This window comes from Choloepus didactylus, chromosome 1, assembly GCF_015220235.1.
Source record: "Choloepus didactylus isolate mChoDid1 chromosome 1, mChoDid1.pri, whole genome shotgun sequence".
NCBI classification, from domain to species: Eukaryota; Metazoa; Chordata; class Mammalia; order Pilosa; family Megalonychidae; genus Choloepus; species Choloepus didactylus.
In genome coordinates, this window is record NC_051307.1 from 180,556,567 (window position 1) to 180,572,116 (window position 15,550).

The 15,550-nt window shown below is 37.4% G+C and overlaps 1 protein-coding gene across 4 annotated transcripts in view; it reads left to right on the forward strand.

Moving 5' to 3' along the window:
- Positions 1-15,550, forward strand: part of ZCWPW2 (zinc finger CW-type and PWWP domain containing 2) — a 191,464-nt gene that overhangs the window by 128,448 nt on the left and 47,466 nt on the right. For all 4 annotated transcript variants that reach the window (XM_037846234.1, XM_037846215.1, XM_037846241.1 and 1 more), the window contains one exon: positions 1,285-1,331. In XM_037846234.1, coding sequence (XP_037702162.1) covers positions 1,285-1,331 — 47 coding nt within the window. The remainder of the gene's footprint in view (positions 1-1,284; positions 1,332-15,550) is intronic.

The window sequence follows — 15,550 nt, forward strand, 5'->3', positions numbered from 1 at the left end:
ACACCAAGTAGATGCTCAACACGTTTTAATTAATAAATTGCATTAATTTGTTGAGGTAAAATTTATATTTTGTATCCATGTACGGTCAAGATTTTTCATGAGTTAAATCCATGTATAATTATTAATTATATAAAATAATGAACACTTAATACCTGTAAGACATGATCCCTGCATTTGAGGAACATTCTAGTCTAACAGAGTACTTAGACATATGTAGAAGTAACCATAACACAAGGAAGAAAGTTCTGTGTCCTTAGATGAATATGAATATGCAAAAGAGGTGGAGATTTCTCCTGGTTGTAGAAATCAACTGTGACAGTGGATGGGCTTGTACATTCATCAGCGGGGAGAAAGAATGTGCCAGGAGGAGGGATCATTTCAAGCACAGAGCTGCAGGTAGGGTAGAAGGAAATTTCCTAAGGGGATGGCAAGGAGCCTGCCATGTGGTCAGCCAATGGTAGGCATAAATATAAATATCTGGTTTCCTGGGTTCCTATGTTTTATGCCAATGATTTTTACATAGTACATACATAGATGTACATAAATCTTTTGCACATCTCAAAATAATATCCTGGAATAATTTTCTATATAACTTTGTTTACTAATTTTAGTTCTAGGAGCAGTGGAATGAAAAAAATGTACTGATAGTCCTCATTCTCACTGTGTCTTTCTCTCAGGCACTGCTGGCAGCTCAGCACACCCAGATGGAGGCAGCAGACCTCCTAGAAAGATTAGGGGCTTGTAGTCCGATGTGTCTAGCCTAGTTGCATGAACTTATGCAGGGTATTTAATTTAGCTTCAAATTCCTCAGCTATGAAGTGGGAATGGAATACATACCTTGCAAGGTTATCATGAAGATTAACTAAGATATTGTCTTTAGAAAGCTTTATCTTATATCTGGCATGTAGTAGATGTGCAAGTAGAGGTGGCTAGGATTTATTTGCAGATGTTATATACTCCAGAGCACACAAGTAGACTAGACCTAGAAATCAGATATGCTAGCAGGTAACTCGAGGATATCTAACCAACCAATCAAATCTAAGGGAGAAGTTTGTCAAGTAAGTATGCAAGTCCATGATATCATTACTACAACATTACTCTACTCTACTCAACTCTGGGTAGCTGAGCTTATTAGCATTTTCATCAAAGGGATCACTGAAAAGAAAATACTGTTAGCACAGTATGAGAAAGTATAAAATTCTAATTGTGTAATTTTTTATTATTAGAACAGGAACATATGCACTCTTAACTTTGCCCAAGCAACCCTATTTTGTTATCTTACAGATAAACCCAAAGCAGATGCCAAAGTTGCTGTGGTGGCCAAGAAAAGGGTAAGGTCATGATTTGGTATATAAAATACACAATCTGCAAATTCCATTTGATTAGTAGTATTTTTAAAAGAAAATTAAATTAACATTTAAAAGCGAAATGACATTTAATCAATTTTTTGTTCTAAATGTTATTTAAATGTATGTTTCCTTTCTTAGGTTGACCTCAGAAAATTAATATTTATGGTTACTTATTTCAGTGGTATAGGATTAACAGAAAATAGAACAATGGGAAATTATAAGTAAATAGCTGCTTTTATGTAAATTATATATCTCATACATACTGTCATTTGGTAAAACTTCTTATTTTCTTGTATACTTTATTACTGTTGTGTGTGCAAACAATCTTATGGAAAATTTAAATAATTAAAATCCACAGCTTAATATGGACTTTACCTTGAACTTAAGTAGAGAGCAACATCGGCTGTTTGAACTAATTTTCTGAAACTAGAATCTTTTTTATGAAAACTTGCAAATTGAATAATATTTTTAAAGAATTTATAAATTTTAATACTTCGTTCTGGGTAGTATATGCAGAGAGATATTTAACTCTACTTGCTGTCAATATCTGAAGGGGATAGGATGAACCTTGAGATTCTCCTCAAATGACGATATTCTTACAGGACACCTCTGAGAAAGGTGCTTATTGTATATTGGAGTTACAAGAAAGAGAATTGTGATTAAAGGAAGTCCTATCATGAGGACTTCCTGTGTTTGAATGGTGGGAATGGGCTAGAGTGGAGTCATGGAAGGTCGAGTGTAACCTAGGGGAACAGGAAAGGATGTTGGGGATGGATCAATAGATGATCAGGCAATGGAGTAGTAATTCTTTTATATTCTGAATATGTATATTTTATGAGTCCTTTTGAAATGATATTTTGTTTTACCCTTTTGCTTTTTGGCTTTTGAAAAAAGAATTGGATTTTCACTGGCCAAATAATGTTGATACACTTTGCAGGAAGGAATTGAATATCACACAAGACAAGATTGCTCTTTATAAAAGAAAGAATTGGACTTGTATGCAGACATAGAGATTTGGACAGGAACATATGTGGTAGTGCAGAGCTATTAATGTGGATGGAATTATTTCAATCTCTGTTAAAGAATATTTAGAATAAAAAATGATAAAGAGATTTGAAATTTGCTCTCTAATTACTTGTTAAATTGCACTTGGAAAGTTATCACTTTTATGTATATGTTATATTCTACAATAAAAAATATAAGAAAAGAAAAAAGACAAATTACAAAAAAATTTAAAAATGACAGACATAACTAACATTTACATGTGTATATATATACATAGAGACAGTGTGTGTGTATAGCTTTATTTTTTTGTTTTTTTCCATTGTATTATTTGCCTTTTTATTGTTGCATTGCTTGCAATCATTTTTTAAATATATTTTTTATTGTAAAGTATAACATATATACAGAAAAGTGATAACTTTCAAAGTACAGTTTAACAAGTAGTTGGAGAGCAAGTTTCAAAGAATGTTATGGGTTACAGTTCCACAATTTCAGTTGTTTCCTTGTTATTCAGTATAACATACATACAGAAATGTGATAACTTTCAAAGTACAAATACCTATAGAGCAAATTTCGAAGCATGTTGTATGTTACAGTTCCAACATGTCAGTTATTTCCTTCTAGCTATTCTAGTACCTTAGTTTGCTAATGCTGCCGGAATGCAAAACACCAGAGATGCATTGGCTTTTATAAAAGGGGGGTTAATTTGGTTACACAGTTACAGTCTTAAGGCCAGAAAGTGTCCAAGGTAACACATCAGCAATCGGGTACCTTCACTGGAGGATGGTCAGTGGTATCTGGAAAACCTCTGTTAGCTGGGAAGGCACATGGCTATTGTCTGCTCAAATGCAAAGATGCATTTGAGGGGGCATAATACATTCAAACCGGCACAGAAACTAAAAAAAAAAAATTATATAAAGATTCACTATTTGTAATCCTCTGTTAAATCCTATCTTGTCAATTGCTACTTCTCTTCTTGTTTGATCATTTTCTCAATCTTCAGGGATATCTGGGCAGTGACCCTAACTTGTTCATATTGTAAAGGGGTGTCAACATAATGGGGAAGGGGATTGCATCTGGTTGATTTTCTTGGAGAGGCTATTGCTTCTGGGTTTTGGGGCTTATCTGGCATTGGAACACTCTCAGGGATTTAAGTTTCTGAAAGTAAACTTAGGGAGTGAAACTTTTATAGAGTCTCAGATAGAGACCTAGGTATTCTTTAGTATTTTGGGGACTTCTGTTGATTGGGCTTGGCATACTGTGGGCATTTGGAATATCTAGTTGGAGCTGGTAAAAGAGTAGCCTCCAGGATAGCCTCTTGACTCTATTTGAAATCTCTCAACCAATGAAGCCTTGTTTTGTTACCTTTCTTCTCCCCCTTTTGGTCAAAAAGACATTCTCAATCCCTTGATACCAGGACCACGCTCATTCCTGGGAGTCACGTCCCATGTCTCCAGGGAGATTCACTCCCCTGTAAGTCATGTCCCGTGTAGTGGAGAGGCTAATGAATTTATTTGCTGACTTGGGCTTAGAGAGAGAAAGGCCACATCTGAGCAACAAAAGAGGGTCTCTGGAGGTGACTCCTAGGAATAATTATAGTAGGCTTAGCCTCGCCTTTACAGCCAGGGGTTTCACTAGAGCAATCCTCAAGATCTAGGATTCGACTTATTAAATAGGGGGTTCCTAATTTCACGTAGCGTGTATTCTTTCCAAGATAAACAATCAGTGTCTCACATTATCATCACTTAGTTGTACAATCGTCATCACTCTCAATTTTAAACAATTATCATAACCCATAACACCCCAAAGCTCTTATGAGTCCCTAGTTATTTATCCCTAATATTAGTGTGGTATTGGTAAGGTATTCCTGTTAAATATAGTCTATAATATGCAATAGATAGTTATTCCCATATACCATTCTGTTGTTAACTTTTTGTACCAGTGTCATACCTTAGAAGTAGATCATGCAAGCACTTATTTTTATTTGTGGTGCTAATATGTAGTATACATACCTTTAAACAACCCCTTTTAATCATATTCTCCTGCAGTGTGGCACTGATACTTATAATCCCATTAACGAACTATCATCACCTCTGTCCATTCCCAGACCTTTAAGTTCACCCCATTAACATGTCTGTCCATATTAGGTAATCATTTCCCCTTCACTAGTTTCTGTCTATCTCTAGTTCCCCTATATTCTACATTATAAAACACTGATTTTTACAAAGTTCATGGTGTTCATATTAGTTATAACATACAATATCCCTCCCTTTTGTGTCTGACTTATTTCACTCAGCATTATGTCTTCAAGTTTCATCTATGTTGTCATGTTTCATGACCTCGTTCCTTCTTACTGCTGCATAGTATTCCATGTATGGAATATGTATGTATATACCACATTTTGTTTATCCAGTCGTCTGTTGAAAGCAATTTGTGTTGTTTCCATCTTTTGACAATCATGAACAATGCCACCATGAACATCAATGTGCAAATGCCTGTTCGTGTCACTACTTTCAGATCTTCTGGGTATACACCAAGAAGTGAAATTGCTGGATCATAGGGTAACTTGATATCTATCTTTCTGGGTAACTGCCCAACTGCCTTCCAAAGTGGCTGTCCCATTTTACATTCCACCAGCAATGAATACAAGTTCCAATTTCTCCACATCCTCTCTAGCATTTGTAGTTTCCTGTTTGTTTAATGGCAGCCATTCTTATTGATGTGAGATAATATCTCATTGTGGTTTTGATTTGCGTTTCCCTAATAGATAGTGAAGATGAGCATTTTTTCATGTGTTTCTTAGCCATTTGTATTTTCTTTTTGAAAAATGTCTTTTTATGTCTTTTGCCCATTTTATAATAGGGCTATTTGTACTATTGTCATTGAGTTGTAGGATTTCTTTATGTATGCTGGATATCAGTCTCTTATCAGATATATGGTTTCCAAATATTTTCTCCCATTGAGTTAACTGCCTCTTTACCTTTTTGACACAGAAGCTTTTGATTTTTTTAAAAATCCAATCTTATTGAGATATATTCACATACTATACAATCATCCTAAGTGTACCTACAGTTGTTCACTTACCATCATATAGTTGTGCATTCATCACCACAATCAATTTTTGAACATTTTCATTATCCTCCCAAAAATAACAATAAGAATAAAAATTAAAGTAAAAAAAGAACACCCAAAACATCCCATTCCCCCCATCCCTCCCTATTATTCATTTACTTTTTTGTCCCCATTTTTCTATTCATCTGTCCATACACTGGATAAAGGGAGTGTGAGTCACAAGTTTTCACAAACACATGATCACACCATGTAAGCTATATAGTTATACTATCATCTTCAGGAATCAAGGATACTGGATTGCAGTTCAGCAGTTTCAGGTATTTCCTTCTAGTTATTCCAATACACTAAAAACTTAAGAAGGATATCTATATAACACATAAGAATAACCTCCAGAATGTCCTCTCGACCCCATTTGAAATCTCTCAGCCACTGAAACTTTATTTTGTTTTGTTTCTCTTCCCCTTTTTGGTCAAGAAGGCTTTCTCAATCCCACGATCCTGGGTCCAGGCTCAACCCCAGGAGTCATGTCCCATGTTGCTAGGGAAATTTACACTTCTTGGAGTCATATCCCACATAGGGGGGAGGGCAGTGAGTTTACCTGCTGAGTTGGCTTAGAAAGAGAGGCCACATCTGAGCAGCAAAAGAGGTTCTCTGGGGTGACTCTTAGGCACAATTACAAGTAGTCTTAACCTCTCCTTTTTAGTAACAAGCTTCATAAAGGCAAGCCCCAAGATCGACAGCTTGGCCTTCTAAATTGGTAGTCCCCAAAGCTTCTGAGAATATAAGTAATTCCCCAGATTCGAAAGTTGAATATTTCCACATTTTCCCCCAGTCCCTCAAAGGGGCTTTGCAAATACATTTTTATTCTCTGCCCAAATTACTCTTGGATGTATCAGGTCTTCACACTAATCTGTATAAACCAACCAGATCTCACTCCCTATTCAAAGTTCCATTTAATTATGGTGTTTGAATAAACTGACCATACAAGTGAAATTATGTAATGTACTACAGAAAATACAGATTTTGCACCAAATAAACGTCTTTTCCTTTTGGTCTCACATAGAAGTTGAAATTTGGAGACACCCTCAATATCGTCCTTTACTCTTTAGTCTGATTTACTTTAGTCCTAACCGAGTCCATTTCATTCACATCTCTAATTGAAGTCTAATCTCTTTTTCAGTCTCTTTAACATTTGATATATGAGGTAATGCTGACATTCATAGTGGCCAAACTCACACAGATACCCGAAGTTCCAGGGACTGAACAGGTTATACACAAAGAACTCAGCATCTCAGAATTTAGAAATAGCTATTACAACTCAGGAATAGATGTAATTGCTATAAGAACTTACCCCATAGGAACCTTAACATAAGCCTTCCCCTGATAACCTATGCTCTCAGATTCAATTCTCAGTGTTTCCACATTATAGTTCGTTCATATTAGTGAGGCATTAAAATGTTTCTCTTTTCATTTCTGTTTTATTTCACTCAACATCCTGTCCCCAAGGTCCATTCACCTAGTTGCATGGACAAAAAATTACCTCACAAATTCATTCCCTCTTTTATCTACTCAATATTCCATTGTACATTGTGCCAGTTTGGATGTGTTGTGCCCCCCCAAATGCCATTATCTTTGATGTAATCTTGTGTAGGGCAGACCTATCAGTGTTAATTAGATTGTAATTCTTTGAGTGTTTCCACGGAGATGTGCCCCACCCAACTGTGGGTGATGACTCTGATTGGATAATTCCCATGGATGTGTTGGCCCACCCATTCAGGGTGGGTCTGAATTAAATTATTGGAGCACTATATAAGATCAGACAGAAGGAGCAAGCTGCTACAGCCAAGAGGGACACTTTGAAGAAAGCACGGGAGCTGCAGAGGAGAGACAGTTTGAAGACGGCCATTGAAAGCAGACTCTTGCTCTGGAGAAGCTAAGAGAGGACAAGTACCCCAAGTGTAACTAAGAGGGACATTTTTGAGGAACTGCAGCCTAGAGAGGAATGTCCTGGGAGAAAGCCATTTTGAAACCAGAACATTGAAGCAGACACCAGCCATGTGCCTTCCCAGCTAACAGAGGTTTTCCAGACACCATTGGCCATCCTCCAGTGAAGGTACCCAATTGCTGATATGTTACCTTGGACACTTTATGGCATTAAGACTGTAACTGTGTAACCAAATAAACCCCCTTTTATAAAAGCCAATCCATCTCTGGTGTTTTGCTTCCCAGCAGCATTAGCAAACTAGAACATATGTATACACCACATTTCGCCATTCCGTTCATCAGTTGATATACCCTTAGGCCACCTCCATCCATTGCAAGTCATGAATACTGCTGCCATAAATGCCACTGTGCAAAAGTCCACTCATGTCCCTGTTCTTAGTTCTTCCAAATATATACCCAATAACAGGGTTGCAGTACCATATGGCAGCCCCACACTTAGCTTCCTGTGGAACCACCACACTGCCCTCCAGATAGGCTGCACCATTCTACTTCCCCACCAACCATGATTAGGTACATCCCTTTCCACATTTTGTCCAGCATTTGCATCCCTCTGTTTATTTTTTAAACAGTTTTATTCACATACCATACATTCCCTCCTAAGTAAACAACCAATGATTCCTGGTATAATTACATTGTTATGCATTCACCACCACAATGTATATGATGATATGTCCATTTCTTCTACAAATAGAGAGGAATAGGAGAAAAAAGAAAAAAAGAAAAAAATGATGAATAAAAAATAAAAGAAAAAATAAAAAATAAAATATAATATAGTACAATAAAAAGTTCAGACAACACCAGTGCCAAGAATCCCATACCGCTTCCTTATATTCCCCTCATATAGACATTTAGCTTTGGTATATTGCCTTTGTTACAATTAATGGAAGCATATTACAATGTTACTATTAGCTATAGACTCTAGTTTGCATTGATTGTATTTCCCCAATACAATTCCATTTTCAACACCTTGCAAAGTTGACATTCATTTATTTTCCCTCATGTAAAAACATTCTTATAATTGTGCATTCAGTCACCATCATTGACCACTCTAGGCTTCACTAATTTATTCACTCCCAGTCTTTATGCTTTTTCTTTCCCTCTGGTGTCATATATGCCCCTAACCTTCCTCTTTCAACCATACTCACAGTCATCTTTGTTAAGTATACTAACAATATTTTGCTGCCATCACACAATACTGTGCTATCTATTTCTGAATCTATACCATCAATCCTGTTGAACATTCGTTACTCCTTCAGCATCAAATATCCATTCTCTACCCTCTTTCTATCTCCTGATATCTTCATTTCTACACTCTTTTCCAAATTTCTCTCTCCTTCTTTTCCTGTAGCACTTCCTTTAGTATTTCTTGTAAATGAGGTCTCCTGTTCACAAACTCTCTCAGTGTCTGTTTATCTGTAAATATTTTAAACTCCCTCTCATTTTTGAATGAGACTTTTGCTGAATATAGGATTATTGGTGAATAGTCTTTCTCTTTCAGTATCTTGAATATATCACACCACTGCCTTCTGGCCTCCATGGTTTTTGCTGAGAGATCTGCACTTAGACTTATCAAGCTTCCCTTGTATGTGATAGATTGCTGTTCTCTTGCTGCTTTCAGAATTCTCTCTTTGTCTTTGACATTTGAAAATATGATTAGTAAGTGTCTTGGAGTAGGTCTATTTGGATCAGTTCTGTTTGGGTTACGCTGCGCTTCTTGGACCTGTAATTTTATATTTTTCATGAAAGTTGGGACATTTTCATTGATTACGTCCTCTATTATTCTTTCTGCCCCCTTTCCCTTCTTTTCTCCTTCTAGGACACCTATAACATGTGTATTTGTGTGGTTCATGTTGTCATTCAGTTCCCTGACATCCTGCTTGTATTTTTCCATTCTTTGCCTAGTCTGTTCTATTGTGTGTATGATTTCAGATGTTCTGTCCTCTAGTCCACTAATCCTTTCTTCTGCCTCTCCAATTTTGCTGTTGTATGTCTCCACTGTGGTTTTCATCTCTTCTATTTTGCCTTTCATTCCCCAAAGTTCTATCATTTGCTTTTTCAAGTTCTCAGGTTCTTCTGTATGGATACCCTGTGTCTTCTTTATATCTTTCATCTCTTTTGTCACATTTTCTTTCAACTTGTTTATTTGATTTAGAAGATTTGTTTGAACATCTTTAATTAGTTTTCAACTCCTGAATCTCAGTTGAGGTGTTAGTTGTTCCTTTGACTGGGCCATATCTTCATGTTTTCTGGTGTGGCTCATGATTTTTTTGGGTCTAGGCATCTGATTTTCTTGATTAGTTTATTCTGAAAGGTTGTTTTCTCTCTTTTTCTAGGGTTTTCTTGTTGGATGTCTTTGATCTCTCTCTCTTTTCTTAGTTTATCTCACTGGCAAATTGTCAGATTGGCTCTGTCCCCCAGTCTTCCCCCTAAATCAGGCACTCACTGTGGCCTGCCATAAGGATGGCAGGTGGGCACTAGACACCCCAGCAAGTTCACTGTATGTATTAATACAAATCTGTTGGCTTCCAGTGGTTCTCTGCTTTCCACTGGCCAACAGGGCCAGGTTTCCATACACCCTGTCAAACTAGCTCCTGTCATCTTAAGGAAGGATCTGGAGCATCTTTTTAAAAGTTTTTCAACTCCATTGTACCTTCCAGACTGCCCAGCAGATGGTGCTGTTCGGCAACTTAATTGACCTCCGAAGTTGCTTTGTCTCTGAGCACAGGTTATGTCTACACAGGTGAGCTTAAACTGTGGGAGATTCCTATGTCCTCTCTTTGCTGGCCAAATCTGGCTTGATGTGGGGCTCCATCTGTGGCAGATTACTCCCTCATCTGACCCAGTACTCCAGCCATCCCCAAGGCAAGGAAACAACTGCCAGCTGCTACTTTCCTCAAGGATAGGGGAAGGACTTTCAGACCCAGGTCTGGAAACACAGTGTCTACATTTTCTCAGTCTCTTTGTCCCTCACTGACCTGGGCCTTGAAATGTCCTCCCCTGTCTCCTGGGTCTTCAAACAGTTGTGGTATATTTCACCGATGTGAGAGATTTTATATCCTATGTCCATAGTGTGAATCCTCTCTGCTGATTCTGTGCCTTTCCTACATGAGACTGAGTGAGGCAGAGCAGTGAGGACCTGCTGTTTTTCTGGGACAGAAGATTCTTATCTGATATTTCTTCTCTTCCTTCAGCTTGACATTTGCAGTGTCCTTCTCCAGTCTGTATCCTTTTCCAGAGTTTCAAACAATTCAGAATTGTCCCTTTTTTCATTGACTCTCTGTAGAGAAGTTTTCAATAGCTGTTTACATCACCATGTTGATGATGTCACCCAGGTTCTGCCTTTAAATTGGGGTCTTTGATCCACTTTGAGTTAATTTTTGTATAGGGTGTGTGGTAGGGGTCTTCTTTTATTCTTTTGGATATGAATATCCTATTTTCCCAGCCCCATTTGTTGAAGAGATTCTTCTGTCCCAGTTCACTGGAATTTTCAAAAGTCAGTCGATCATAGATCTGGGGGTCTATTACAAAATCTCCATTAAATTCCGTTGATCAATATGTCTACCTTTGTGTCAATACCATGATGTTTTGACCACTGTGGCTTTATAATAGGCTTTAAAGTGAGGAAGTGTAAATCCTCCCACTTTGTTCTTTTTTTAAAATATTTTTGGCAATTCAAGGCCCCTTTCCCTTCCAAATTGATAACTAGCTTTTCCAAGTCTACAAAGTAGGTTGTTGGAATTTGGATTGGGATTGTGTTGAATATGTAGATCAGTTTGGGTAGAATTGACTTCTTAACAATAATTAGTCTTCCTATCCATGAGCATGGGATACTTTTCCATCTATTTGTGTCCTTTCTTATTTCTTTTAGCAAAATTTTGTAATTTTCTGCGTAGAGCTCTTTTACATCCATTGTTAATTTATTCCTAGGTATCTGATTTCTTTAGTTGCTATTGTGAGTGGAATTTTTTTTCTTGGGTGTTTCTTCTGTTACAATATTTCTGGTGTATAGGAACATTACTGACATTTGCACATTTATCTTGTATTCTGCCTCTGAGTGGATCACCATCAGGCTGTGGGACTGCGAATCTCACCCTCCAGTTCAGATGTGCCCTGTTTCCTGCCCGCCATGTGTGGGAGAGGCTTCTGGTATTTCCTTGTGGTGCCCCTGCCTATCACTGCCTCTCACCTTTGCACACTACAGACTTCCATGGAAGGAAAGTAAATGTGGTCAACATTGTTCTGCTATTTCCTGGTGTTCCAGTTTGCTAATGCTACTGTTATGCAAAATACCAGAAATAGATTGGCTTTTATAAAGTGGATTTATTAGGTTACAAATTTACAGTTCTGTGGCCATAAGTCTCCAAACTAAGGCATCAGCAAGAGGATACAATCACTGAAGGAAGGCTGATGGTATCCAGAACACCTCTGTCAGCTGGGAAGACACATGGCAGACATCTGCTGGTCCTTTGCTCCCAGGCTGTATTTCAGAATGGCTTTCTCCAAAGTGTGTCTGGGCTTTTATCTTAACTCCCCTCTCTTAGCTCCTGTGTGTCCTTGCTTCTTTCTCCCAGGGCATTTCTCTCTAAGCATCTGGGGGTCCTCTCTTAGCTTCTTTAGGGCAAACTCTGGGCTTCATCTCTTAGCTTAGCATCTCCAAACATCCTTCTCTCTGCATTTCTAAGTATCTCTTAGTGTCAGCAAGCATCTAGGTCTGTGTCGGCTCTTAGCCTCTCTCTTAAATACTCCAGTGAACTAATCAAGACCCATCCTGAAGGCAGGGTCCACACCTCCAAGGAAATAATTTAATCAGAGATCTCACCCACAGTTGAGTGTGTCACATCTCCATGGAAACACTCAATCCAAAGTTCCCCCCAACAAGATTTGGTTAAAAGATTATGACTTTTGTGGGGGACATAATATATCCAAACTGGCACACCTGGGTTCCCCCACCAGAGCTCCTGGCCATGTGGCTGAGGAGAATTGTCTCCCAAGGTATTTGCTGAGATGGGTGCACAGGATTTGAGAACTGCTCCCTCTCCTGCTTGGTGGCTTTCTTGCCACTGCCAACCTCTGGCAGTGGTCCCAGCTAAATAAACTCACCCCATCCTTTGAGATGGCATTTCTCCACTTTTTCATCCAAGTCCCCACCACATATTGTAGAAATCCCTCTCTGGCCACCTGTACCCTGAAACCCCTGTCCTGGGCATTCTCTGCCTTTTCTCTAGTTTCTTTCATAGAGGAGAAGTTTGCTGTGCCTCACCTATTCTGCCATCTTCCTATATCTTTATTTTTATCAGTGGTTCTCAACTAGGGCAATACTGAACCCAAGGCAGTGTCATTCACAGTGATCCATGGACCAGATCTGAGCTGGTCTTTGAACTATTTATTACTGACCTGTGATAAGTACAGAAGTTGAGAGTAAGCATTAGAAACTTCTATAGTAATTTGACAAACTAATTTCTGTCCATGGAGTCTAATAATAAAATGGAGCTTTTATCTTCTGCCTTTTTTAAATTTAATTTTATTTTCTTAGTAACTCATTTATTATTATTATTATTATTATTATTATTATTATTATTATTTGATTAAAAATATCTGTCTGGGTCAGATTGGGGGAAAAAGTGTTCCTGCACCACAGATAGCTTGAAAAGCACTGTCCTAGGTGACATTTTAGAAATTTATGGAGGTGTTTTGAGTTGTAGTAATGTGAGAGTGTACAATGTATTTTGGGCAAAACCTAGGGACACTAGATTTCCTGCAATGCATGAAACAGAGTTATATAATAAGAACTGTCCAGCACTTGGCATGACTTTTAAATGTACTGCTAGACTCAACAAACTACAAATATAATTGTAAAGTAATTTCATACAAAATAATACTGAAATGTATTATAACATGTTAGGCAAAAAGTAAAGAGCTTTACAAAGCTTGTTATAGAGAAGGAAACTGAAATGGAATAAACACATTCTTCTTAAAATTATTGAATGCTTTACTTATTCTCTACTCAGCATATTTTAACATTTCCAAATATATATTTAGCTGTAAGAGGTTTTAGATAGAAGTACAGTTACTAGAAACCATGAAATACATTTGCAAAACAGGAGATTTGAGATGCCTTTTAACAGTCTTAAAACCAAATATTACTAAAGTAATAGAGGCACATGAAATACATTGATCTCATTGAATTTTAAAAAGTAAATGTTTAAAAAATAATGTTTTAAAAATATTTCTTAGTATTGCTTCTTTGTATTTGTAAATAATTTAGCATAATGATAGGAAATCTGTGCTGCAAAAATGACAATTTATTTCTAGATAGTCTATTGTACTTCAGTCTTACTCTGATACGGTTCCCAGAAGTATACCTTAAAATTCTTTATTACTTCTTATATTATTGTTACTTTTTCCAATTTATCTTCTAGATATTCCTCCTCACTTTTGACAGTTATAGTCAGCTTAACAGTGGTTTCTATTCTTGTGTCCACCACTATTTCTGTTGTTCCATTTTCATTTAGTTCTATACAGAATACCTCTGGTCATCTTATTTTACTTATATCCAAATTTATTTATGATAAGGGTGACTAGCATTTATCTTCTTGATTATGTCTTGCCAATGTGGTTGTCCCCAAGCATATGCATATAGAAATACATTTTATTTTATTTTAAATATACTGTATTTTATTTATTTTTTATTTTATGGTTATACTTTTCTGAAATTATGATGCAGTCAGATGTATTCATTAGGGTACAGGCTATAATGCTGTGATAAAGAGACTCAATTACAGCAAGTCACATAAGGTAGAAGTTCATGTCATCTATACAGGTCCAAAAGTAGGCCATTAGTGCAGGGTGGGAAGAGATTGCCCCACAAAATCATCCAGTTTCCCAAGTTCCTTCTTATTGTTCTACCAAGCGCTGGAGTGCAGTCCTCATCTATTTGGAAAAAGTTGATTTCACTATCATGTACACATTCTGACACATGGAAAGAAGTAAAGTGGAAGAGGAGTGTAAACAATTAGCTGAAGTAAAAAACATGTACTTGAAACTGCACAGATTACTTTCCTCATATCCCATTAACCAAAATATAATAACATGGCCACACCCAGTGGCAAGGGAAAGGTAGGAAATGCAGGTTATAGCTGAGAACACTTGGAGGAAGGTTCTTTGGTTAGATAGAAGAAGGAGAGCATAGATGGAGGAGTATATTAGTGGTCTAAAAGTTTCCTTTGAAGGTAGGGAAGGGAATGCTTTCAAGTATTTGTTACAAAAGGGAGTCATTAGGTCTGATCAGTGGAGAAACATGACAGACTGCTTCATTTGATCCTCACAATAGTAGTGGAGCATAGATGTTACTATAATTGTTCTTACAAAGAAACTGCCTGTGGTTGGTTGAATTATGTACCCACTGAAAGACATGTTCTCAGTCTTAATCCACATTCCTGTGGATGTGAACCTATTTATAAACAGGACCTTTTAAAGATGTCATTTTTAGTTAAGGTGTGGCCTAACTGAATCAGGGTGGCCTTAATCTGTATTAACAGTCTTTTACAAGCAGAAGAAATTGGGATACAGGGAGTCAGAGAAGGCCACATGGGAAGAAGCAGGAAATCAGAGGAAACTAAGAGCAAACACAAGAGAGAGAAATCGCCATGTGATGGGAGGCAGAGACGGAAGCCAAGGAATCCCAAGGATTATGGCAAGCCAGCACCAGAATGCACAGACTTTGGGCAGAAAGCAGAGTTGCTGATGGCTTGCTGACTAGACTTCCAAACCGTGAACTGAAAAATTCCTGTTGTTAAAGCCAATCCATTGTTTAGAATTTGTCATAGCAGCCTGACAAACTGAGACTATTATGGTACTGGAATATAGGGTGCTGCTATGACAAATATCTAAAAATGTGAGAGCAGCTTTGAAAGTGGTAGAGGTAATGGTTAACTAAGACATTTCTCCAGAAATATTAAATGACTAACAGAGGAGTGTTTGAGTAAGAGTAGGAATCCGGTTCTGGTGGTCCACAGTAGCACAGCTTCCTTGAACAATTCTTTGGTTTTCTAAAGCCCTTTAGTATCTCTCATTTGACTCTTAAATAACCACAAACTTCATGTTTATAAATGGAGCATGATCCA